At 43.9% G+C, this 26,347-nt stretch overlaps 1 protein-coding gene across 5 annotated transcripts in view; it reads left to right on the forward strand.

Moving 5' to 3' along the window:
* The window catches only part of MAPK9 (mitogen-activated protein kinase 9), a 49,244-nt gene that overhangs the window by 14,497 nt on the left and 8,400 nt on the right, over positions 1 to 26,347 (forward strand). For 2 of the 5 annotated variants that reach the window (XM_045999397.1, XM_045999393.1), the window contains exons 2-7: positions 131 to 300; positions 10,713 to 10,842; positions 13,055 to 13,113; positions 15,583 to 15,721; positions 23,793 to 23,958; positions 25,181 to 25,252. In XM_045999397.1, the coding sequence (XP_045855353.1) occupies positions 179 to 300; positions 10,713 to 10,842; positions 13,055 to 13,113; positions 15,583 to 15,721; positions 23,793 to 23,958; positions 25,181 to 25,252 (688 nt within the window). In that variant the 5' untranslated portion in view covers positions 131 to 178. Of the gene's footprint in view, positions 1 to 130; positions 301 to 758; positions 995 to 10,712; positions 10,843 to 13,054; positions 13,114 to 15,582; positions 15,722 to 23,792; positions 23,959 to 24,774; positions 24,847 to 25,180; positions 25,253 to 26,347 lie in introns of those variants that run through there. The other 3 variants (XM_045999396.1, XM_045999395.1, XM_045999394.1) reach the window with 3 other exon arrangements.

Raw genomic sequence — 26,347 nt, forward strand, 5'->3', positions numbered from 1 at the left:
CCTGCCTCTCTGCCTCCTTGTGATCTCTTTCTCTCTGTCAAATAAGTAAATAAAATCGTTAAAAAATTTTGCATGCGTGAGCTGCGCACGTGTAATCTCAGAATGCATGTTCATTCTGTTTTTCTTTCAGGGAACCTGACAACCGTACCAACTCTTTGGAATATTCTGATACTACATCATGAGTGACAGTAAATGTGACAGTCAGTTTTACAGTGTGCAAGTGGCAGACTCAACCTTCACAGTCCTCAAACGTTACCAGCAGTTGAAGCCAATCGGCTCTGGAGCCCAAGGAATTGTTTGGTAAGTAGGGTTTGTTTCAATAGTGTGGACCCAGTTTTTATCGTACTAAGAACTAAATTGTCAGAACTTAGAAGCACGGTTGATTTAAAAACAAACAAACAAACAAAAACTACTCTTTTCTTTGCAATAAGTTTTGAACTAAATTGAGTCAATCTCTTGTTCTAGTTATATGTAGTCCTATTGTAGGATACAAACCTAAATTCTTAGAATGCTGCATAAATGTAAATAGGTAGCAGTTTTTCTTTCTTTCTTTCTTTCTTTTTTTTTTTGCTTTGTTTCTTTTTTCTTTTCTTTGTCTTTTGTTTTTCCCTTTTCCATTTCCCCTCCTGTCATTAGATACTAGAGTAATAGGTATGACAGTGAGTTGTAACAGAAATTTGGAGTTTTATTCATTTCTTCATCCTGGCCACCCTTCCCCCTTCCCCTTTTACCCCCAAATCACTCCTATTCATTTCTAGGCGCCGTCACTGCAGTGCCTTGTCCTTCATTGGCAAGACGAGGCCAAGCAGTGTCATTATCACCCCATGGATTAACCAGGAAGGGCTGCTGTGTGAGGGGTTGGGCTGGCCGTCTCTTCCTTGGTGTCTCACTTCAGCCATGTGTCCAGCCCGTCAGAACCGTTGGTCTGACCCTGAGCCTTAGTGTCTTGCATGGTAAGACAGTCAGCTGCCGCGCCATCACCGGCCAGCTCAAGGTAAACTCTTTCACGTGTTTTCTAGACTACAGTTATCAGCACTTCCCAAAGTTTTTCTCCTGTAGTCTCCCTGGGCAAGACTTTCTTTCTTTCTTTTTTCTTTTTTGGGTCAGTAAAAACAAGATGGTCTCTGCCTCTGAAGGAAACTGTGATAAAGCTAGATAGCCCATGTTTAGCCCTTGTAGGCAGAGGGGATTCAAAGTAAGAGAGAACTCTTCCAGATATTCTGGGTAGGGGAGCTGATGTTTGTGTTAGAGGCTCTGTACTGGTGGTTTGAAGTGATCCCCAGGTTTGGAGACCTGCCATCAGGGAAGTCAAATATTTCCTTTAGCCTAGGTGGTTGGAGGCCCCAGGAGCTAAGAGGAGATGGCAGTGTAGAGCTTTGCAGAAAGAATAATGTAGGAGAAGGGGCTGCGTGGAAGGAATGTCAGGCGTGTGTCTAAAATAATAGTGATCTCAGTTTCCAAGTGATGGCACGCTATATTGGTGCTTAAATCCAGGGTACCGAGAGAAGTTTGGATGGCCCGAATGAGGACACTTCGATACATCTAAAAAGTTCCAGACAATAAAACATTCTTCTGATTTGGAATTGGGGGGTCATTTGACACAGGTAATTTGGCAAGACTGTTACCAAGGATGTTTAATGTAGTAACCGCAGGGAGAGGCTGACTAGATGTTCATTAAGTCACTGTAAAATGGAAGGTTTTATAAACGGTCGGCAGTTAAAATTAATGACTTCATTACAGCATGGTAAATAACAGTAAAATCACATGCTACTTGATAAAATACTGTTTGCAGAGGTTGTGACTTCCAGGTTGCATATGCTCCGTTTCATCTTTAATTTTTAAAGATGTGTAATAATGAAATTATTCATTATGGAAGTGTATTTTTCATTAAAAAAAATTCTAGTTTTGAAACAAAAGTTCCTAATATGCCATTATAAGCTAGACTTCCTCAGGGAAAAGCAGTGGCAGACTTAGAGGATGGAAAATTCTGAATTTAAAAATTTAAAAACTCAGAGTCCAGAAATTAAAGAGAGATGTTCAAACAGAGACCCGTACACCCCCATATATTATGTTGGTGGATGGTAGAACAAACAGTTTGTTTTTGGAAAAGCATGCCAAGGTTATTCAATGGGGAAACAACAGTCTCTTCAACAAACAGTGCTGGGACAGCTGGATATCCCCTGCAGAAAGGTGAAGTTAGACCCTTACTTTCACATAATTTAAGAAGTTACCTCAGACTAGATCGTTGACATAAATATAACTGCTGTAAGCATTAAACTCTTAGAAGAAAACAGGGGGAAGCTTCATGACTGTGGATTCTTAGAAATGACACCAAAAGCATGGGCAACAAAATCAAAAATTGGACTCCATCAAAATTTAAAACTTTGGTGCATCAAAGGACATTGTCAAGAGAGTGAAAAAACAACCTGCAAAATGAGGAAGTGTTTTCAAATCATATATCAGGTAAGAGCCTAGTGTCTAGAATGTATAAAGAACTCTTAGAACTGTTAAAAAAAAAAAAAAATTTAAAACAGAACAAAAAAACAAAGGACTTGAACAGACATTTCCTCAAAGAAGATATGTAAACAGGTGATAAGCACATGGAATGTGCTTATCGTTCGGCATTAGGGAAATGAAAGTCAGAACCGCAGTGAGATCCTGCTTATACCCACTGGGATGCCCATGGTCAGCACAACAGGAGGTAACTGATGTCGGCAAGGATGCAAAGGAATTAGACCCTCACACACTGCTGGTGAGAATGTAAGGTGGCGTGCCACTTGGGGAAAACGGTTTGATGGTTCCTTCACATATAACTACCGCACGACCCGGGAAGTACTCCTAGAATTAGAGAGAGATGTTCAAACAGAGACCCGTACACAGATGTTGGTCGCAGCAGCCGAAAGGTGCAAACAGCCCACATGTCCGTCTGTGGATGAAGAGATGCCGAGTTGTATGTCTGCATCCACAGAATGTTCCTCACAGAAAGAAACAGAGCACTGGCGCATGGACAACATGGTTGGTCCCCAAGAACATGTTGCGTGGAAGGAGCCAGAGGCTCAGGGGAAACACCCCAAGTAGATAAATCCATGGAGGCAGAGGTGAGGGGGTTGGGGAACACTGCTTTGTTTGTGGTAAGGAAAGTCTTACAGAATGATTTAGATACAGAGGTGGTGACTGCACAATATTGTGGATGAACCAAATGCCATTGAATTGTTCCCTTTCCGATGGTTAATTTTATGTGTGTGTGAGTCTCACCTCAAAAATGTGTTTTAGAAGAGCAAACTGGACAGCACCTTAAACCAAGGCTCTTTGTCATTCGTAATGGCTATTTAACTCCTGATACCATAGTATCATATATAATGACATTTTTGTGCTATATTATTACAAATATGTTGTCACTTCCTATAGTAGCTTAATTTACATATTCACGGAATCTTAACAGTAATGTCACTTAACTCTTAGTATTTTCCTTTACGTGATTTTATGACAATTTTATTGCTATTTGTTGGAGCAGCTTTTCTCTCACGTGCAGAAAGGTGGGAAGAAAGACATGTCATGGCTAAAATTCTTTTTTTAAGATTTTATTTATTAGAGGGACCAGAAGCAAGGGGAGCAGCAGAGGGAGAGGGAGAAGCAGGCTCCCTGCTGAGCAGGGAGCCCAATGCAGGGCTCAGTCTGAGGACCTTGGGATCATGACCTGAGCTGAAGGCAGACGTTTAACCAACTGAGCCACCCAGGTGTCCCTGTCATAGCTAAAATTTTAGCACCATTCTAAATCTCATCTCCTTGATTCAGGAAAGATTAAAGACTGGGTTTCTGTTCTTTTCTACTCAAGTAAGAAGTCATTAATTAGAACTGATTAAGCTTAATTAATTAAAACTTAGTGAGCCCATGCACAGCCAACAATTTATTTCACCATCTTGGATGTCACTATTCACTTACCTTTGTAACCCAGCTAGTTCATCATTACCAAATCAAAGCCTATTAGCTGGGTTAACTTTGCTGGATGCATGGAAAAGGGGGTTAGTTAACTTGACTCAGAGTATTGATGTTTTCTTCTGAAAATGTTTGTGCAGTTATAAAAATCATACTTAGACTTCTGGGCTGTGTTGTCTTTCGGCATTAGATGAAGTACCATCCCAGGAGTTGGGGCTGCATGTCTGGAGACCTCATTTCTATGATTACTTCCTCGCTCCTCTGTCCCGGAGCTGGTACAACTTGCTGTCAGCCAGGTCCTCCTCACCTTCCTGCCAGGCTTGAGGCTTTGTGGTCCCGCTCAGCTGCGGCAGTGGTGACTGCAGATGGAGAAGAGAACACTTTTTCCATGAGACTTCCCGGACGTCTTCTGACGACCTTTTCCTGGCTCAGTTTTGCGTAGCATCTTGGATATTGGCATTTTGTTTTAAGGACCTCAGAAGAAAACTGTCCTGTACATGTGCAAAGAGAGGGTCTTACCCCATTCAGTTGTTGGAATAGAGCAAGAAACTTCAATGATGCCCGTCAGACCCCTTTCTTCTTGTCAGTGACAGAAAGGCCTGAGTACCTCCATCATCAAGCCCTAACTTCTGGGTATCCCGTTCTCTCCAGTGCACCTTTCCCTGCAAACACAGCGGGTTCATTCCCGTGGCAGTCGCTTTTGTCCCTACTGCATGTCCCAGTTGGATTGTCCTTAGAGGCACACCAGTCTTTCAAGAGGCTATCCCTGGTCTTTCAAGACTGATCTCATCTATGAAACTTCCCAGGTAACCTCAGCTCACGTTTAGAATGGAGCCTCCCGGGTGCCTGGGTAGCTCAGTCGGTTAAGCATCTGCCTTTGGCTCAGGTCATGATTCTGGAGTCCCGGGATTGAGTCCCAGGTCAGGCTCCCTGCTCAGTGGGGAGCCTGCTTCTCTCTCCCCTTCTGCCTCTCCCATCACTTGTGCTCTCTCTCACTCACTCTCTCTGAAATAAATAAATAAAATCTTGTTTAAAAAAATAGAATAGAGCCTCCCCTCTGATTGAACCAAATGCTTAATTGATGTGCCCATGCGTGTGCACACATGCACACACAAACATGCTCTCTCTCTCTCTCCAGAACTGTCAAATAGTAAATCTGTGTCTTAGACTACTAAATTTGTGGTAATTTCTTATAATAGCAGTAGAAAACTAACATAGGGGGCATGCGTGTTTTTACATTTTGAGAAATAAAATATCATAGTAGCAATAGTGCATGGCTTATGAAACTTGTTCGTTGTCTGTTTCAACTAGAGCTCTGTAAAGGAACCTAGGGCCTGGGGTGTGGGCAAGAAAGGTGCCAGTATTGGTGCAGGACCCAAGTAAAATATTCTCTTTGATTTTTCATTGTTTTTGCATTTGTCTCTGATTTGTTTCTCTATTTCTATTGTTCATTAAAAATATTAGTAAAATAAATTAGGAAGTAAGGTTTGAAATATTTATCTCTGGATTATTCATAAGTATCAACTAAGTTATTTCGTAAAATGAAGTCATTGTAAGATTTTGAAGCTGTCATGGGAAATGTGTGTACATTTCTTTCGTATCTCTTCAGTTTTTTCTTTCTCCTTCTAAACTCTCAAGTTGTTCAGCCAAAGGATTGTTTGTTTTATGGATAGTATTGGCCCTGGCAGCCCCTAGAAATGACCGTTAACAACCTGAGCTTAAAGTGGTTAGTCTAGTTCTTACTTCTTTTCCTCTCTATAGTTCCGGGCACCCCCAAATGCCAGCCTGCTCTTACACCATTTTGTTTTCTCTCTATGGGTGTAAGTAAGCTTAGAATGTGTGTAACAGCATTTCTGCAGTGAAGGAGGTCTGTAGCATAAAACGCAGGAAGGTCGTGACTCGAGGGGACTGAGTTCCAAGGCCGGCCGTGATGCACATTGCAGTTCTCTGTGGCCTTGGGCGAATCTGTGTGTCTTTGTGGTTCTTGATAGTTTCACCTCTAAAACAAGTGGCTTAGAGCTTCTGGATCAGATACCTAACCGAGAACAGGAGGCAGTAGTCCGTGCAGAAGAGCTTTTAACAAGGTTCCTCCCTAAGGTAAAAAGTCATTGGAAACTTGATGCAGATAAACGGAGCAGAGGAAGTGAGACTAAGCAGACGAGACATCTGCAGCAAGGAAGAGAACCTATCTATAGTAAAACCCCAAGAGGCTGTGGGTATAGAGAGGACAAATACGGAAAATGAAAATGACACAAGTGGCTAGGAATAGGTGTGTTAATTATGAAACAATTGAGCCAGTTGGCTCCCAGCATTCCTGCCCTCACCCCCATGCTCAGCATTTGCATCTAGAGCACACGTAGGTGAGTGAAGGCTTACATAGGCCAGGATCCGGGGAAGGACAGAAGCCTAGTGAGGGGAGCCCAGGATTTGGAGCTCTTTCCTCTGAGGACATCTGATAGTTCTAGAGTGGGCAGCTGAGAGATTGAATCATATTTTGGATTGCCTTGGGGGACTGGCAAACAGGGATTGGAGCCCTGGGCCCTGTGGGGGGCCTGGTGTACTTGCTTCACTGAGCTCGGTCCAGTAAAGGACTACCTCCAAGAGGGAGACTGAACCAGAAAGAAACAGACCCTTGCAGGCACTACCACTCAGCTTCAGATTGTCTCAATTTGCTGAACTTGAACCGAATTAAACCCAGATTGCTAATTGCACCCCACCCCACCCCCACCACCAGGTACCTAGCAGAAGTGAATTTAAATTCTCCCTGGAGGAAGGCCGCATCATACTGGGTATCAGATTATTTCCAGACAGCAAGGAGTCTTGCAAGTGCCAGGTCCCACGCGTAATCACAAATAACTATTCCCACGGGAGATTAGACAACATGCACACAGCCCAGCACAAATAGACAAAAGAAACAGATCCACAGGGTAAATGGGCATTCTTGGATCCAGACTTCTAAATAGCTATGATGCTAAGTTCAGGATGGTTAAAGGGAAGAAGAAAAATGAGAACTTAGAAAAAAGAACTAAGTAGAAACTCTAGAACTGTAAGATACAGAAATCAAATTGTGAAGTTAATGGATGGCTTTGATGGCATATTAGATATAACTGCAGAGAGATTTAGCGATCTGTAAGATGGTCAGGAAAGAAATTCAGGAAGAGGCCTGAAGAGACAGAAGTGTAGAAATAGTACAGGAGAGAGGGTGTATTAGTTTTCTATTGCTGCATAACAAATTATCCAAGACTTGGTGTTTTAAAAACAAACAAGCACCCATTCATAATTTCATGGTTCTGTAGGTCAAAAGTCTGCACAGGCTTGCCCAGGTACTTGCCCAGCATCTCACCAAGCTGAAATCAAGATGTTGGCCAGACGGTGCTCTTATCTGGAGGCTCTGGGAAAGAATGTGCTTCTAAGCAGCTGCAGGACCCAGTTCCCTGCAGCCATAGGTCTGAGGTCTCTATCCCTTGCTCTCTGTCAGCTCCTCGAGGCTCCCACAGGCCTTCTCACATGTCCCCCTCCATCCTGAAGGCAGCAGTGGTACGTCTGATCCTTCTCAGGGTAAAAACCTCTCAGACTTTCCCCTCTTCCCCCCAGCCAGAGCAAACTCTGCTTCTGAAGGGCTTTGTGATTAGATTACCCCCCAGCTCCTGTTTGTTAGTGAGTATGCTAAGCCCTGTTGTAAGACACCGGGTCTAAGATACATGAAAATCAAATGCCTAGAAATTGGTAGAACAAACTACTTTGACAGTGGTTTGACATTATCTGCTAAGTATGTGCTTCCCTACTCTTAGCTACTCATCAGAAATGTGTGTAGAGGGGATGCCAAGAATATCTCTCCCCGTGTAAGAACGTTTATGACTGTTTTTTTGTAATCACTTTGAAACTGAGAACAACCAAAGTAACTGTCAACGTTCTGTCACATAGTCATGCAAAGGAATAATATAGCAGTGACCCAGAATGCATTATAGCTACACGCAACAGCAGAAGAGTCTCACCAGTGTAACACTGAGCAGAAGTCAGACACAGCTGACTAAAAACCAGGCAAAAAGAAGCCATGGGTTGGGGCGCCTGGGTGGCTCAGTGAGTTAAAGCCTCTGCCTTCAGCTCAGGTCGTGATCCTAGGGTCCTGGGATGGAGCCCCACATCGGGCTCTCTGCTCAACGGGGACCCTGCTTCCCTTCCTCTCTCTCTGCCTGCCTCTCTGCCTACTTGTGATCTCTGTCTGTCAAATTAAAAAAAAAAAAGCCATGGGGGCTATGGGGAGGGAGCTTGAAAATTCTTATTCCTCTGATAACAGCAAGGAAGTGATTATCCAAAGAGTCAAAAGTAGTTATTGTCTTTGGGGGACAGGAGGGATAGTGATTAGTAGTAGATGTTGGAGGGTGGGGGGAATGCTGACAAAACATGGCTCTTTGTGATCAATCATGGAGCTGAGGAATGGGAAGGGAAGTCAAGGAATGAATATCATACAGGTGTTGCCTTCTCACCAATACTCAATGTTGGAAATCCATGGAGTTTGGAGAGAAAATTGAGTTTGAAGTCAGAAGACCAACTATCAAGGCCAAGGGCAGAATAAGTTCATTTATCTTCCACACATTTTTTTCTGAGGAGATTTCTTGAGAATGTACTCCACCAAGAGAGAGAATTCAAGAACATGTACAACCAGAAACATGGAGGCCAGTGAAAAGAAACCCCAGGGTGGTAGCTATGCCGCCAGCCTTGAAAGGAACTCCAAGAAAAAAAATGCTGTCAAAAAGAACGGAATAGACTCCAAACAATAATGGGAAAGGTTGCAGAAAGGGATATTTTTCTTCTTAAGAGAAATTTGTGGTGGAAAAACCTAGAAAAAGTCATGGTCTAAGGTCGAACAGCTTTCAAAAGACATGATGTTTGAGCAATTGATGGATTGTAAGAAAAAATCCGTTTGACTTCGACACCAGAAACAGTCTCATTTTCTTGTGAGTGGTGACAAGGGTCATGTGTTCCTTAGAAAATGAAATGTCATCCTGCCCCTGCAGTTAGGAACATGTGCACGTGTGCACACTCTGTGCCTTGGTTCTCAATGTTTAGACACGTCTGAAAGAGGACACACAGAAGACTTAGCTGTAGAGACCAAATAGATACATCATTTGAGACAGAGTTTGGAGGAGAGGGAAGAGAGTAGAGCACTGGAGGCCAGAGAGATGGAGTGTGGTGGTCTTGTCTTACACACTGGGAGTCTGGAGGGTCCCTCCCTCCAAAGTTGATGGAACAAGAAGTTTAGGCACGTTGTTTAAGTAACTAAGGTGACCGAAGGAAAAGTTTAGAATAACACGAGAGCAAAAAACTGGGAGGTGTTTTCAAGTAAAGGGACTAAATCTTCAGTTTTGGGGGAGTAGTTAGACAACTTCTGAAGTCGATAAATGAGGAAATGCTGATAAAAGTATATTTTTTGGAGTTGAGAAGGGACCACAAGAATTAAAACCAGAAATAATGGAAGGTGGTTGCTCCAAGGGTCGGAACTAGGAGTGGAAGTGTGTGTCTGCTCAGAGGCTGAGAATTTAAGTCCATTTGGCTCCTTTTGGACAAAAACTTCTCAGATCAAAAACGGCGTGTCTGTTTTCAAATTAAGACTGAAATATAGTAGATACAAATACACGTGTGTACATTTGTTGCACAAATAGATTTATCTGTAACATTTTATAATTCATGTGAATGTTGCATTTGCATATGGGCATGTGGATTGACCTATGTGTACACACGTACACTTAATGTGACCTGAATTGAGAAATAATTACAAAGTAACATGGAATTTCTAGCTTTCAATTTAAAACAGATGGAATTAAGTGAGGGTCGTTGGCAAAACACACACACACACACACACACACACAAAACATGAATAGGGGTGAATATGTGGAAAACAGTGTTACAAACTGCATAGAATTTATACACAGAAACAATATTTTAGATGGTGCTTGGATTCTCACATGGTCCTTAGCAGCTCTTAACCTCTGGTGAGGAGCCGAAGGGCAAGAATAGCATCAGCAGCGTCATTGGTATAGTTTATACCAAGTTCCCAAACAGCCTACTCAATTTTTCCTATTTTCTGGAGGTAAAAAGGAACCATGACTTTCAGCTGGGAACTTGAGATGCCAGAAATGCAGCCTTTGCAAGATTTTATTCTTACTATAATAGCACAAGGAGTTATTTCTAGTCACATTTTATATAGCCATTGCTTACATTAGGGCTTTTGTATCTTGGGGATTTACCATGAGCTAAGATCTTGGCTTCTGTTTCCTTTTTTCAGATTCTTTTGTCTGGGAAAAACACAATCAGAGCTTGTATTTGTTACATCCTTCTCATGAGCTCAACCATTTCCTCCACTGCCATATGCCAGATTATACCTATATTGTATTCTGTGATAACCAGTGACTTTTTTTTTCAACTTATTGGCATATTCCAACTGCAGATTTCACTTCTTGGCTGGTCTCACACGCTTTGTATTAAATTACTTGGTTCTGAATATAATAATCTCGACTCATATATGGAGAAGTCCAGGTGTGTGTCCTAACTGCAGCTGCCAAGTTCATGCCTCTGCAATGGAGTCAGTCCATCCCACACTCAGAGCCAACTTGCCTTGTTCTTTATGTGTAGAAGTACCTTGAGTAGAAGCGAGCAGAAAGACATTTCCTTATTTGTTACTTATTTTTAAAGGGAATGCATTGAATGGGCATTGTGCATTGTAGTCTTTTCCAGAATCATCCTAATGGGTCCCTTATTATATTTCCTGATTATAGTGCTGCTTTTGATACAGTTCTTGGGATAAATGTTGCAGTCAAGAAACTAAGCCGTCCTTTTCAGAATCAAACTCATGCAAAGAGAGCTTACCGTGAACTCGTCCTCTTAAAATGTGTCAATCATAAAAATGTAAGTTATGTCTACATTTCCTCTATAATGTTGTCCACGATATGGTCATCTTGGGGGGGGGGGTCTTTGGAAATACATTGAGTTCAGACTTCAGATAAACTAGTCATAACAGGAACTATTTAAGGGGTTCCATTTTCTTGACAAAATTCTTAATCAGCATGGGGGAAATTAAAGTCAGCAAGAAGCATCATGGTCCTGTTTAGGTCTGACAGCAAGATCAGTTAACTTGTAATCATTTGATTTTCACTGTTTCTGTTTCTGTAAAATGACAACAGTATTGACCTAAGAAACTGAGAAACAACTAGCTAATTTTTTTCAGAAAAACATTGTTCCATGAGGTAGCTTTTTACCTGTATGACGGACATTTCAGTTCTAGATAAATGTGAGTAGATGGTGTGATACTCAAGGTGTCTGTGCTTTGACATTTCCACCAAAATCAAAGCACTGTGAATTTCAAGGAGAAATTGTGTTTCTCTAGAAAATGAGATACACCGGCCCATTGTATGTCCGCAGCTGGTCTCTGAGCATTATTGTGAGGATGATTTGGTAACTTTGCTGTGTTATAAAAAAAACTGTAAAGTGTTATGTCTGGAAGGGGTTTTGGAGATCAGCCTTTGTGACCCCATATTTTGTGGCGGAGGAGGAGTGTGAAAACACTCAATGCTACGTGCCTCCGTGCCTCCCTTCGCTTTAGCATTGATGCTGGATCTTTCTGGCATATGGACATTACATACAAAACGAAAACAAGTTTATTATTTTGAGTCTGTGGTTTGAGTTTGTTTTTAATTTCTCCAACACGTGCTTTGTTTTACTTACACATTTAAAATTTTTTCAGGTTATGCACAAGTATGGTTATTTTTTTTTTTAATTCATACAGTATAAACAAGAAGGCAAAAGTCATCAAATCCCTCAGATCATTATCATTAACATTTTGGTGAGCATTCTTACATGTGTACCTACATAATACATGAACACGATCAGCTGTGTTACAGTGCATCCTGCCTTTTTCCTTGAGGAATACTCTTGGGCCTCAGATACATTATATAGTACACGTGCACAATAATTTATTTAACCGGTCACCTGTTACTGGATATTTGGATTGCTTCCAGTTTTTGCTGTTATAACCAGTGCTGGAACAAACCTCCCTGTACTTGCATCTTTGCCCACCTGTCCGGGTGAACTTCTTAGTCAAAGCGTGTACTGCACACTTCTGATTTTAGCATGTGCTGACAAATTGACCTCAAGGAAGACTGTCAATTTTACACTTTCATTAAGACTGTCGAGAGGGAAAAAAAAAAAAAAGATTATCTAAGAATGTGTCTTATTTCAGAATCGCCCAGCACTATGTACATATCGTTGATTTTTTTGTTATTGTACTTTGCCCATTTGCCCATCTGAGAGATGCAAGTGATATCTTATTCTTACTTCTGAGGCTCAATTCTAATTCTCAGTTCTAATATGACACATGTTCTAGGTTTCCTATCATGTTTAGAAAAGGCTTTTCTTTGCCAGGATTACATAAATGTTTATCCACATTTTAGTGTACTGTGGTTTCATGGTTTACATTTAAATCTTTGTTCCATGTGGAGTTGATGTGAAGATTCAGTGTGGATCTGGTTTTATTTTCCCTTGGTTAACCGGCCACCCTAATCCTATATTCTCGGTCATTCGTCTTTCCCTTGGTCATTTGAAATGATTGAGGATGTTTGTTTGATACTCAAGCGGTGGGACTCCTAGAGGCCTTCCCACAACCTTCTTTAAGTAAATACATAACACTGTGAGGGGTTCACCTTCATCATACTAAAAATACAGGTTTCACCTTCATATTTCAAAACTTCAGAAATTTGTAGAACATACTTCAGTTTTCAGAGTCAACATATTGCTTTGGTGTTTTTCTACCCATAATGTCTACCTGTTTATGTTCAGAGCCCTAAAGACATTATGTGTTAAAACTCTGTCATAATGAGTTACTAGAGACACATCAAATGTGATTTGATTAAAAGTATATTGTCTTTCCAAGGTGAGAATCCTAATCATTTAACTTTTCTCAAATAGAATGTAATAGGATATTTTGGTAAAACTAATAAAAATAATAAATACTGAGCTCTGCTCTGATTTTTCAGTTTTAATACATTTTTAATGTTAAACTTAATTTTGATAATTAAGTGAAGTTGCCTGACATGCTGAGGAATAATAAATCTTCTCTTTGCAGATAATTAGTTTGTTAAATGTGTTTACACCACAAAAGACTCTAGAAGAATTTCAAGATGTGTAAGTATTGTTTTTACTCAGTAACACACCATGCATCAAAGACTAAAAATTTAGAAAAGAAAGTGATTGCTTTTCTTACTTGGGAAATGTGGGTAGCAATATATTTAGCCACTTTTTTCTGTGGAGGAGAAATATTAAGAAAAATAATAATATTCAACTATTTGTGCCTAGATATTATCATCTCCATAACCAACAGGATGACTGGAAATAATTCTTCGGAGCAAACAGTGACCATTAATGCTGTTGATTTGCTTTGCTGAAATATAAAATGTTTTTCTCCAGTGCTCCCGAAAGCCAGGATGGCAGGGTTCAAGGCTTTATAATTGTTGTTTGAAATCATTATATCACTAAACACCATGCAATTCCAAAATCTGAAATAGAATTATCTTACAAACAGTAAAATATTAATTTATCATATTGAAATAGAATGCCAAACTCATCCTAAATTGAGTGGTACATTCATTCAACAAATATCTGATTGCCACTTGTGTGCTAGGCACTCTCTCGGACTTGTCATACTTCAGTGACCCAAACAGGCCAAGATCCCTTTTATGATTAAGAATTGCAGGCCATCATACTCGCTCTTAGAGCTTTGAGAAAGCCAGAGAATATACGCAGTCAACCTAAGTAAGGAAGTGCCACCATCTTAAGGATGTCGCAGGTGTTCTGGAAGAAGTGAGCTTGGTTAGAGAATCAGAAGTGCAGGGGGTTAGGAGTCAGGGAACATCCTAAGCAGAGGAGGAAAGACCTCACTGGACTGGGGATAAAGAAACCCTTAAAGGAGGCTCAGGCTTAGTCCTACAGATATTTGAGGCAAAGTGGGATTGAGATAGAAGGAACATGTGTACGAAGGAGTGGAAGTGGGGACATGCCCACTGTGTTCTGAGAGCCACAGGTGGCCAGTGTGGCTGGAGCAGAGCAGAGTTGTGGTGGGACAGGGAGGGGCAGAGGAGAGAAGAGGGTGAGCTCTCGGAAAAGTGATGGGACCAGACCCTCCTGGGCCTCGAGGCCGCTTACTTCAAGTCAAGGCAGTAAGACCCAGCAGAGGAGTGAGCTTCCCTGATTTACATTGTCAAAGAATAACTTTAGTGTCTCTGTTGGGACTAGCAGGGGTGGGGACACAGAAGCCCCACAGCTATGTAGGGGAAGGGTGATGGTGGTTGCATTTAGGCCAGAGGGTACTAGGTAAAGGGGACAGACTGGAGGCTGAAACTGTCCTGAAAGGGGAGTCACTGTGGAGGACTGCAGTGTTAGGAAGGGGAAGCTGAGGGTGACACCTGGTGCTGGCCTGAGCCCCTTGCAGGAGCTCCCAGCTGAGACAAGGAGGGCAACCAGCAGAGCCAACTGGTGGGAGAGGTGGAATTGGGGGCTCAGTTTTGGACATGGGCCTCGAGATGCCTCTTGGATACCCAAGTAGGCCTGGGACATGGACAGTTAGATACATAAGCCTGGCATTCAGGAGAGAGGTCTGGGCAGAAGATACGAACTTGAGAGTTGACGGTCTGCAGATGGTGTTTAAAGTGTTCAGACCAGGGACCAGAGGAGATCACCAAGACACTGATAGTCAGAGAAGAGGAGGAGGCCAAGGAGTGAGCACTGGCACCCCCAACAGTAAGAAGTTAGGGAGGGGAGCAGGGCACAGCTAGCCAGGACTGTAGGACAGGCCATCGGATTTAGCGACATGCAAGTCATCAAGGGTCTTGGCAAGGACACTTGCAGCAGGGTGGCGGGTCACATACCCCATGGAAGTGGGCTTCAGAACAAATGGGAGAAGAATGGTAGATGACAAGTATAGACACCTCTTGGGGGAGTTTTGCTTGCAGAGAGAGCAAGAATATGGGGTATAGCTGGTTGGGGCAGAAGGTCAAGCGTTCTCTTAACATAAGAGAAGTAACAGCATGGTTTCTCTACTGGTAAGTATGATCCGAGAGCAAAAAAAACAAACACATAAATAAAGATTTGGGAGAATTTGAATATTTGAGATTCTATTATCTATGATTTAAAAATTGTTTTAATGTGAAATACATCATGTTGATAGTTTTTTTGGAAAACTGCTAAGTTCCGTTATATGTTTGCTTTTTTTTTTTTTTAACAAGATACCTTGTAAATATTTAGAGAAAGCAAGTTATCTTTTTTTTTTTTTAAGATTTTATTTATTTATTTGACAGAGAGAGATCACAAGTAGGCAGAGAGGCAGGCGCAGAGAGAGAGAGGGAAGCAGGCTCCCTGCTGAGCAGAGAGCCTAGTACGGGACTCGATCCCATGACCCTGAGATCATGACCTGAGCCGAAGGCAGCGGCTTAACCCACTGAGCCACCCAGGTGCCCCCCCCCTTTTTTTTTTTCAAAATTTTAGCCAGTGCAGTAACTAAGTAGTAAGTTATTACTGTATCATATAAATATAGTTTAGTGACCATAAAGGAATTTTGGGTGATTTTTATGTGTACATGGCTGATCTTTTTTCCCCCAGGTATTTGGTTATGGAATTAATGGATGCTAACTTATGTCAGGTTATTCACATGGAGCTGGACCATGAAAGGATGTCCTACCTTCTTTACCAGATGCTCTGTGGTATTAAACATCTGCATTCAGCTGGTATCATTCATAGAGTAAGTAGTGACGCCACGTTAGTTTTATTTTTAAAGTCACAGTCGTTTTCCAGTCATGATTCTCCAGGCACAAAAGAACTTAATATTTTTTTTAAAGTTTCCAGTGTCAAAAAAAAAAAATAAATAAATAAAGTTTCCAGTGTCAAAAGAATCCAAAGAAATTATGGGATCATGTTGAGTTCCCAAATTCCACTGAGATTAGAAGACATCTGTGGAGCACCTTGTTTTCCCGAGCCCGCACAAGCCACTCTGGATGCAGGCTTGAGCTGCTCGGTTTGATGCTGCAGAAGAAAACATACCTTTTCTTTTTCAACCTTTAATTTTGAAGTAACTCAAAGTTTAAAAGTTATAAGAATAGAACAGAGAACTCCCCAATGTTATTTACCCAGAACCATCTGTTTATTCATTGTTAATATATTTGCCATATTTGAAATCCCATTTTTAATGAGGCAGGAATTTAGATTTGGGGTGGGGAACAGTTAGAGGCTAAGTAGTAAATGATACCATTGCTTGAGAAATCATACATAAATTATGGCCCAAATACCCATTTCTTAGAGTCGTAAAGCTTTGGCACTGCGGCATCCCGGCCCCTTGGTGGGAACTTTTAGAATGGCCCAGGATGGGTGTCCTGAGCCCCTAAACTGAGATTTGAATGACAGCTGGCTGTACTCTGTCAGGAAGTAGCATTTAAAAACCAGTGGATACAGTGTAATTCTGTAAGCTGCTCTTAGGAGTTTTTGTTTCTTTTTTGACTTGTATCACTGTGCAAGCAGAACATCAGGATAGAATTTTCTTTGACAATAAAATGTTGAGTGAGACTACAGGCAGAGATAATAGAATTGTATTGGAAACATTCTTAGCATTCTCTAAATTATTACCGTACTAATTCTGTCGACAGATTGTCTTTAGATATTATATTCCAACATCAAGAAGTTGTCATTTCTCTGAACCACAATCTGTGTGGGGAGAAAGATGGTGAGTCCGGAACAAAGAAGCCTATTCATAGAGGAAAGAATAGAGAGATTTTCAATGGTGTGGTAGATCTGTTAGGCGCTAGGAAACATTGGCTGCAACTGCACAGCCCGCCAGTCCACAGAGGACCCGACTGCCCTTACCCCTAGCCACGAGCCTCAGGTTTGGAACCGCAAAGCCTGCGGGCCTGGGCGGCATACCTGGTCCCCAGCCAGGGCCTGTGTGGGGCCTTACACACGCTGGGCTCCTGACTGGGTGACGTTATTTAAAATATGGCCTTTGCTGCCACCAAGTGTCCAGTTGAAATAATACAAATTCTGTTGACAAATTTTCTTTTAAAATAATTATTACTCATTTTCTTCTTTTGTTTATTTATTTATTTTTTTAACTCCAGTTAGTTAACCTACAGTGTAATATTAGTTTCAGGTATACAATATCATGATTCATCACTTCGATACACCCAGTGCTCATCACAGCAAGGGCCCTCCTTCCTCCCTATCACCTGTTTCCCGCATCCCCCTACCTTCCCCCTCTGGTGACCAGTACTTTATTCTCTTGCAGTGAGGAGTCTGTTTTTTGGTTTATCTTACTCTCTTTTTTTTCCCCCTGTTTGCTCATTTGTTTCTTAAATTCCACAGAAGAATGAAATCATATGATATTTGTCTTTCTCCAACTGACATCTTTCACTTAGCATAATAATACCCATTTTTGAATTAAAAATAAACATTTCCCAACATACCATTCTCTTTTGCTTCCTAAAATTTTCACAGTCCATTATATAAATTAAGACATTCTTCCTAGCTCTTAACCACATTTTGTGTTACATTCACGCTTTAGAATAAGTTTCCAGCCTTACTGTGTTAAGCCTTGTCAGTTTTGCAAAGGAAAATGGTTTGCCTTACTTGTTCCTCCCTTCCTGGGCCCAGAGATTTGTGGGGAAGCAATATCCTAGGGACCTTTTCAGGGCTGCAGCACACATGCCCCTGTTAGGGAATGTTCGGTCCCTGAAGCTTGGTCCCACTCCTGATGACCAAAATGTCAAAGAGTGTCCAAAGAGGTGTCTACTTTGCCCAGCACAGTGTTTACAAACCCGAGAACACCCGAGCAGATGATCCCACCAAGCCCTTCTCCATTCTGTCCACCGCCCCACCAGGCCTTGCCCCTCCACCTCCTTGTCTTCTACCTGTTCACACATTCATGGGTCTGCTGGGCTTTGTGCTCGCTCGTGAAAGTACCACGTGCTGGTAGTGGGAAAGGGAGATAGAGCAAATAGCAAGAAGCCCCCAGTGGCCCACCCTGCCCACCCAGCCAGGACCCAAGAGGTGACGAAGAGCCCGTTAGTGGGTTGACAGTTGTCCGTGAGCCTTTCTGGTCCTTTCTCTCATACACAGTGCCATGCACAAAATACACATTTTCAATTTTGCTTATTAAAATGCTTTTATGCTAAATATAAAATTTAACTATTTGAAAAATAAAACATTGATAGCCTCGCGACACTTTTTACCTTGTATGATTCAAAAACTTAAAAGAAGGGAAAGTCCCCCAGCTCTCTGCTGTTGTCTGGGGGTGGCTGGTGATAGCAGCTGGGTGTTTGCTCCCAAACTCTAGAGTGACTACCTTACTACCAATGTATCTGTGTGTACTGATGTCCGTTTCAGTTTATACTTTTCAAATGGGATCACCTTGTTTGCAATTATTCTGCAACTCTCTGAACAAGTCGGTTGATTTGTTCCTTATTTTAATCAAGAGTCAAATATTTATTTAAGAAAAAAAAAACAGAGTCCCCACTTCCTCCTTCTAATTTCTTGCTCCCCAGAAGCAAACTTAGTTCTTTTAGCTGTTATTTTGGTGTTTATCCCCATCCCTTCCCTTTGGGGCATAAGGTGTCACTTAAGCTCCCTCTCCCTGACCCAAAGCCTCCCCTACCCCTCAGCTACCTTTCCCGTGGCCTGACCTCCCTGGTGTTGGCAGTGTCCTCGGGTTTGGACTAGTATGGGTGGTGTGTTTCTATCACCCTGACCACCTAAATGCCCCCCGCCCCCCGCAGCCTTCTGTTTACACTGTGATAGAATTTCTTTTCCTTTCAACTTTTCACCCCCAGAGTTAAGGACACTTGTCATTTAATTGTTTGCATTGTGGTCTTTGTTCTTTTGCTCTTCAAGGAGCAAGTAGTTTGCTCTGCTGTCCTTGCTAAGTTAACGCAAAGCCTTCTGCCAAGCAAAGCCTTCTGCCAAGCGTCTGGATTTCCTCTCAGTGTGTCCAGGTGATGTGTTGTTTCATCACAGGTGGACCCTCGCTCTCAGAGCCTCAGTGGTGTTCCCACCTTGACTGGCTACCCCCCACCCCTGTACCTGATGCGGCAGGGGGGGTCATCCTGGCCCTGGCCCTAGCATTTCCCTGGGGCTTTCCTTAACCTGCTTCCTGACCCCTTTGTGTCTTTCTCAGTTTATTCCCTTGTTTTGGTGGAACACATCCTCCAATAGCTTCCGCAGAAGTGGTGCATGTGAGGTAAACTTTTTTGCGGCCTTGAATGCTTGAAACTCTTCATTCTGCCCTGCCTGTCATGTGATTCGTAGTTTGGCTGGATATAGAATTCTTAGTTACAAATCAGTTGCCCTCTGAGTTGTAAATGCAGTACCCTGTTTTAGTGTGGTGTAGTTTGGCTTTTGAGCTTTCTTTTTTTTTTTTTTTAATTTTCTGGAATTCTTTTTTTTTTTTTTTTTTGAAGATTTTATTTATTTATTTGACAGAGAGATGACAAGTAGGCAGAGAGGCAGGCAGAGTGAGAGGGGTGAAGCAGGCTCGCTGCCGAGTAGAGAGCCCGATGCGGGGCTCGATCCCAGGACCCTGAGATCATGACCTGAGCAGAGCAGAGGCTTTAAACCACTGAGCCACCCAGGCGCCCCGCTTTTGAGCTTTCTAATACCATTCTTACTCTAGATCATTTGCAAGTGCCCTGTTGTGTTTTTCTCTCTGGATCCTCTAAAAGTGTTTCTTCATTTCTTGCGTTCTAAAACGTTATGACGATAGGCCTTGATACAGAAATTTTTTTCATTCCTTGTGGTGGGCACTTGATGGCCCTTCAGTCTGGAAGGCTATGCCCTAGAGTTCTGGGAAATTTGTAGTATTTCTTTCAGAATGCCCAGAATGCCTGGTGTCAGAAGCTGGGTGAGGTGGGGCTGGGTCAGCATGCAGACCTCCACTACACCCATGCCCTCTCTGTGCCTCCCAGCAGCATGTCTGTTGCTGTTGTGCCAAGGCCCAAGTCTGGAATCTCGGTTTCAGTTTTTCTAGGCTATGGGGCCATAGGGGTGAAGAAGGAGCCTGGGCCTGTCTTCTGGGGTGGAGCTGGGGAGATCTGGAAAGCCCTGACCCTTTCCTGGGCATTCTGGTCCCCCTTGTGGTGCTTGGGCTGCTCACTGAGTTTGGAATGTACCACACTCAGCCAAGTCATTTCCTGCCTCTCCGTCACTCTTTGTCCCCAGAGAGCATGTGGGGTTTTTCATGGACAGCATGGCCTGCCAGGATGGGACTGGACCTGCGAGACTCGTACTAGGTGAAGGCCTATGAGGAAGAGCCGGGGAGTGGGCTGCAGGGATTGGAGAGGCGGGCAGAAGGCAGCCCAGGGCCAAGCTGTTGGAGGGGCTGAGGGCAGGGCTGCAGACTGCACTATAGCCCTCAGAAAGCTTCCCCCACTGCAGTCCCCGAGCCGCCTGCTGGAGTCTGGTGTCTCAGAAATGGGCTCCTGCCCCACGCTGTCACAGGCCAGGAGCCACACAGGTCAGGAGGAGCTCTGTGGTGCTCCCCATGGGTCTCTCTTCCTGAGGGGAGATTGAGAAGGCAGCTACACACCATAGCTCCTGTTCCAGCAGTTGCTCTCTGGGCCACAACAGATGCACACTTCCCTTCTCCACTCTCTGTTCCCTTGGCTGTCACCTTGCCAGGTCTCCGTGGCTTGCCTGCATGTGACCCAGACCTTCATATTTGAGGGGTCTGACTCCGGTGGCTCAGAACAGGCTACTGGGCCCATGGACGCAGCCAGCAGTCCCCTCCCCAGTCCTGAAATTGTATGATCGGAACGGATACACTGGGCAGTTGGAGTGACCTTGGCCTGCAAGGTAAGAGGTGTCACCATGGCGAAGGCCAAGTGGACACATGAGACTGTCCCACCAGGATAAGTAAAAAACATGTTTGACCTCCGGGGTCAGCATGGATAGAGGAGATTAGGACCACCCCTGAAACTCAAGGAACTCAAGGACGGCTCCGTGTCGCATCCCTGTTTGAGTCCCCAGTCTGGTCCCAGAGGAAACTCAGTGGTCCCAGAGAATGTTCACTGCCAAGGCCTATGCAGCTAGTAGTGCTGGTTGCAGCTGCGGTGCCTGCCACCGTAGAGCTCCTAGAACCGATTAATAAGGTCTTAGTACGGCGTGAAGCCACTGACAGGGCAAATGCATTCTTCCGTGCTGACTGGGAGAGAGGGTCCGAAACTGTTCACACACAGGTGGGACGGACAGCAGTGTCCTTCCATAGTGTGCACGGGTCTGTGTCGTCACCTAGCTGGAACCATGGTGCTTTGGGTCATCGCGTTTCAGGGTCCACTCAGAGCTTGTGTCCCACAGTCCTCCAGATGACTGCTTAGCCTCCTGTCCCAGGGTTCAGTCACCCCGCTGAGTGGCTGCAGGTACCTGTAGGGAAGAACCGGGGAAATCAAGGCAGTGGACACTTGTCACCACGTGCAGGGTCCTCCTTCCTAGGACACCACTCCAGTCATTCAGTTCTGATCTGAGAACTGACCGGGAAAAGTGGTGCTGTGGGGTAACACCCTCGGCCCCCTTCTCTGCTCTGGCCCTTCTGTGGCTATAGTTGTTTCATGCATTCTTGTTGTCTGTCCCAGGGACGCTGTGCTCTCGTGGCCATCCCCATATCTGTGGGCCAAGCCCCAAGTTCGTGTGTCCTTTGTATTGATTAACGTGTGTTTCTTGTTTTCCCTGGTTGGGGTGGTTTTCAAGCTTTGAAGGGGCTGAGCTGTCTTTCCTCCACCACCTTGAAGCCCTGAGTCCGGTTTGGTTTGGAAAGCTGCCACTGGTTATGTGTGGAGGCGAGGAGAGAGTGCCATGGAAGTGGGGGGTCGTCAGGAACCCCGAGACCTTTTCCAGCCCCTCCTGTGGGCAGGCATCCCCAGGCCAGCACCTCTCAGGCCTGCCAGGACATCACAGAGAGGCGTTGCATTTTGTTATCACAGTTTTCCAGCAGATGGCAGTAAAGGGTGTCCTTCCAACCAAATCCGCGCGAAGGGAGAATTTTCTGACAGCTAGAAGGGTCTGGAGACCAGCAAGTTTTCTACCTCATTCTGCGGTTCACTGAGCGGTGGACCGTGAGCTGCTCTACTAACCCTTTTCCCTGTGGCTTTGCTTTAGATCAAGGCTGGGGTGGATTCCAGAGGAAGAAATCAGCTTCCTCTAAAGAACGCACCTTTTGACATCCCAACCAACAGCATCAGGAAAGCTGTGTGTTGGCCAGTTCTGGATGTTGTCCTTCCTTTCCAAAGAGACCAAAAATTGTTCCTTGTCATTTGGACATTTAAAAAAAAAATTCTTTTTCTTCACAAAGTTGAGCATTATCTCACATGTTAGCAGTCTGTATTCTAACATACCTGTTCTTGCCATAGTTGTGGTTTAAAAAAAAAAAAAGAAGCTAGAGATAAATTGGTTCTTTGCCTTAGCTGTATGACTTCCTCCTCACAAGGCTCGCTGGTATGCATGAGGGGCTCACAGAGGGATGGGGGAGCTCCCGCGCGCTCCCCCACATCAGGATGCATGGATGAGAGGATGAGACGGTGGTGGCCAGTGATGCCAGGGCATCTGCATGAGAATCAGTGGGAATTTTCATTGTGTTTTCAAATATTACATATTTCTACTGAATCCAAGAAGTTGGGAACATTCAGCAGTAATGAAACATAATTTTATCTGATGGAGTTTTTAACTGTCTCAAGGCACACCTGCGTGCACCCATCTGTGCATGTTCCTTGGAAGGCATTAGTCAAGTGCTGGGCCTGACCCCTCACACAGTCTTCCAGGTCCTCCCGTGCTTGGTGTGACCGGGGAGGACAGCGGACGGGGGGTGTAGCTGAGAAGGCACAGTTTCTAGGGCGAATGTGCAGGCTGGCTGCCATTCCAGCCAGAAGTCAGATCCCTGGGGCCTGAGGGAGGATCTGGGAGTGAGAGGGTCCTCGTGGAACTCATGTTCATGTGTCCAGGGTGTGGGGTCGAGGGGAGGGTGACACGTGTGTCCACACAGCAAGCAACTTCAGTGCATCTGCTGGATGAAGCTGGGCTCTGAGAGCTGAGAGCGCTGCCCGGGTCTCCAGTCACAGAACTGGCTCTGGCAGGGGGAGATAAGGGTGCCTTCTGGGTGGTGTGTGCGGTGGGGCGGGCTTGGGGACCATGGAATTCTTTGTCTGAGAGAAGAAGTCTCCATTCGAAGATTGCGGAGTTAGAGAATTCTAGCCCCGTGCTGAGTAGTGTGGCAGCCACAAGCCACTTAGGGCTGTTGAGCACTCAGAATGTGGTGTCATTGTTAACATGCAGTGGATTTCAAGAACAGTACCAAAAAAGGAATGTGAATTGTCTCATTAATAATTTCTGTATGTTGCTTCACATATTAAAATGATAATGTTAATGGGTATATTGGGTTACATAAGGTACCTTATTACAATTCACTTTATGTGTTTGTATTCATCCTTCCTAAGATGGCTACTAGAAAATGTGAATTCCGTGTGGCCTCCGTTATATTTCTGTGGGACAGCTGGGGACTGAAGGAGGAACAGGTGTGGAGGAGGAAAAGCTGGGTTCTGTGGGAGCTCCAAGGAGGTTTTAAGCAAAGGGATGTCGTGTCGTTTCCCACATAGGGACGAGGGCAACCATTTGACTTCTTGAAGTGAATTTGTATTTGTTTCAATTTGAGAGAGTTGGGTTTTCCCAAATTCCAGTGTTCAGTTCTAACCTCCCTTGGTGTCCCAGAACTCTGGTACCTGGGCAGCCCACAGCCTCACAAATCCCTGCGGTGCGAAGTTGGCTCACCTCAGCTGTCTCTGCCCTAGGACTTGAAGCCTAGCAACATCGTAGTAAAATCAGACTGCACACTCAAGATCCTTGACTTTGGCCTGGCCCGGACGGCGTGTACCAACTTCATGATGACTCCATACGTGGTGACGCGTTATTACCGGGCGCCTGAAGTCATCCTGGGCATGGGCTACAAAGAGAATGGTGAGTGCGGGCGGCACCCCTGCGAGGCCGCGGCTCACCACTAGCAGCGTCCCCCTGGCCACAGGAAACACCCTGGGCGGGCCCACAGGTGCAAAGTCATTAATCTCATGTCTCCATGGCCGAAGTCACCCGCTTCTGCAAATTCACTTTTGAAATGAGTACTTTTTACCATCTCCAACTTTAACGTGCTTAGTTAAGACACATGTGCAGGCCCACCACACCAGCAGTACCTGAAGACCTCCCCGGGCCTCCTCCAGGTCTCAGCCCCCAGAGGGAGCTGTTACCCTGGTTTCCAGTGCCAAACCTGGTTTTTCCTTATTTTTTGAGCTTAGTACAAACGGAGTGATACATGCTGCTTTTTGTGTAAAACTGGTTTTTTAACATCAACACTTAACTTACTCGAACAATATCAGAGCCCTTTGTAACTTAGCTCTTGACAAACTTGTCAAAAAGAACTCAATCACAGTTACTTGCTAAGAGCCTGAAACTTGGTGCAGGTGATCTGGATGGTTACCAGTGTCTGCCCCCCCACCCCGAGAGTTGTCTCTCTATGGCTTCCTGGTGGCCCCGTTGGCTCCTCCCATAGTGCTAAGCAGGGCCACCAAGTAGCCCTCCGTCTGGCCCTCGGGCCCCAGGGAAGCCCAGACCAGCGCACCTGCTCCCGGGAGGTCCTGCAGGCATGACAGGGTAGCAGAGGGTCGCGCAGCGGACGTGGTGTCCATACTTGACAACAGCCGGGCTTGTCTTTGTTGGGAGGGGGTTTGAGAAAGCTTCATGGGGGTCTTGGGCTGGTTTTAATCACCTGGTGTTTGGTAGTGGACATCTGGTCTGTCGGGTGCATCATGGCAGAAATGGTCCTCCATAAAGTCCTGTTCCCAGGAAGAGACTGTATCCTTCACAGGGAGAGACCCAGCATGGGCCGTGGGGGCGGGCGGGCGCCTGCCTGCACACAGCTCTGGGGGCACAGCCACCTCTTCTGTTGGCGGGTCTGTTTGTTTCCCATGCTGTAAAGTGCTGGACCCTCGGGCAGTACAGCCCAGACTGCCAGAAGCCGAAGGCCACAGCAGAGGCCGGCAATCGTTCGCACCGTGGGGACAGCTCACCTTTAGCTAGCCATTTATTTTTCCATATTTGTGTGTTTAGTACACTGTTAGAATTCCTTTTCCTCACCTTTGTTTTGTTCATGGCACTTCATAATTTTATCATTTCATTTTATTTTCAGTTGATATCTGGTCAGTGGGTTGCATCATGGGAGAGCTGGTGAAAGGTTGTGTGATTTTCCAAGGCACTGATCGTATCCTTCCCGGGACCTTCCTGGCCATGCTTTCCATAAATGCTGAGGCCAGCAGGAGCTCGAAAGGAAAATGTTGTACTTGTAGACCGTATCCTGGGGGGGTCTTTATTGTGTTTGTTAAATTAGCGTCACAAACCAAATGGTTCAGTTTTATGTTTTCTTTTTCACTTGACTACCTGTAATGACTTTATTGAGGCTTAGAGTTATATTAAACCAATTATGTTAGTTTTAATTTTATCAAAAATAGCTTAGGAATTGATTTATTTTGTCAAACGTATTTTGATATTTAAATGAAAAATACTGTTTATTTAGTTCATTCAGTTAATTTAATGAGGAAGGTTGCTGTCTAAGTTTAATAGGCCAGTATTATTGTGTCATTCAATTATTAATATACCGTTTTGCTAGTTATTAGTATGGACTAAAATATTTTCCCCCAAAGAACTGAAGCACACTACATAAGACCAAAGTAAAAGAGATCAAAAGGAAGTTGGTGAGGAACAGTATATGTTAATTTTCTTGCCTGTTACTTTGCTGACATTTTGTAGAAATTTTTAAAAGATCCATCTAGAAGGTTCTTTAGTGACACACCTGGAGAAGTCTGAATAAATACACTATGCAGAAGATTAACTTATACTGTGGTCAGCAAATCACATAACACAGAGCGAAGAGCAGACGAGACAACACGCTCGTTAGGGTAGCTTTCCTTGATCACGCTCCCCACATTCTCCCATATTTAATATTTTTCACTCGAACATACTCCCTTTTTCATTTGTGTTCTAACCACTTACGATTTCCATTAGTCTTTGATTTTGTTTTTGCCTTATGAAACCTTAAAGTGGTCTCTGTCCGTTGGCAGATTGATGGTTATTTTTTAAAGGAGATGGAGCTGTGTAGTCAGTGTTTTGTATGTATTTTATTAACGTTATTTTCGTTTTTTTATAATTTTATGAAGGTGATTTTCTTGTAATATAAATTCTTTACAAATGTGGAATGAAAAGATTTTGTTCCTATCATTTTATTTGCCTTCCTTGACATTTTTCACATCACAGATTTTTTTTTTTAAAGATTTTATTTATTTATTTGACAGACCGAAAT

Source organism: Meles meles, chromosome 3 (assembly GCF_922984935.1).
Source record: "Meles meles chromosome 3, mMelMel3.1 paternal haplotype, whole genome shotgun sequence".
Classification (NCBI taxonomy): domain Eukaryota; kingdom Metazoa; phylum Chordata; class Mammalia; order Carnivora; family Mustelidae; genus Meles; species Meles meles.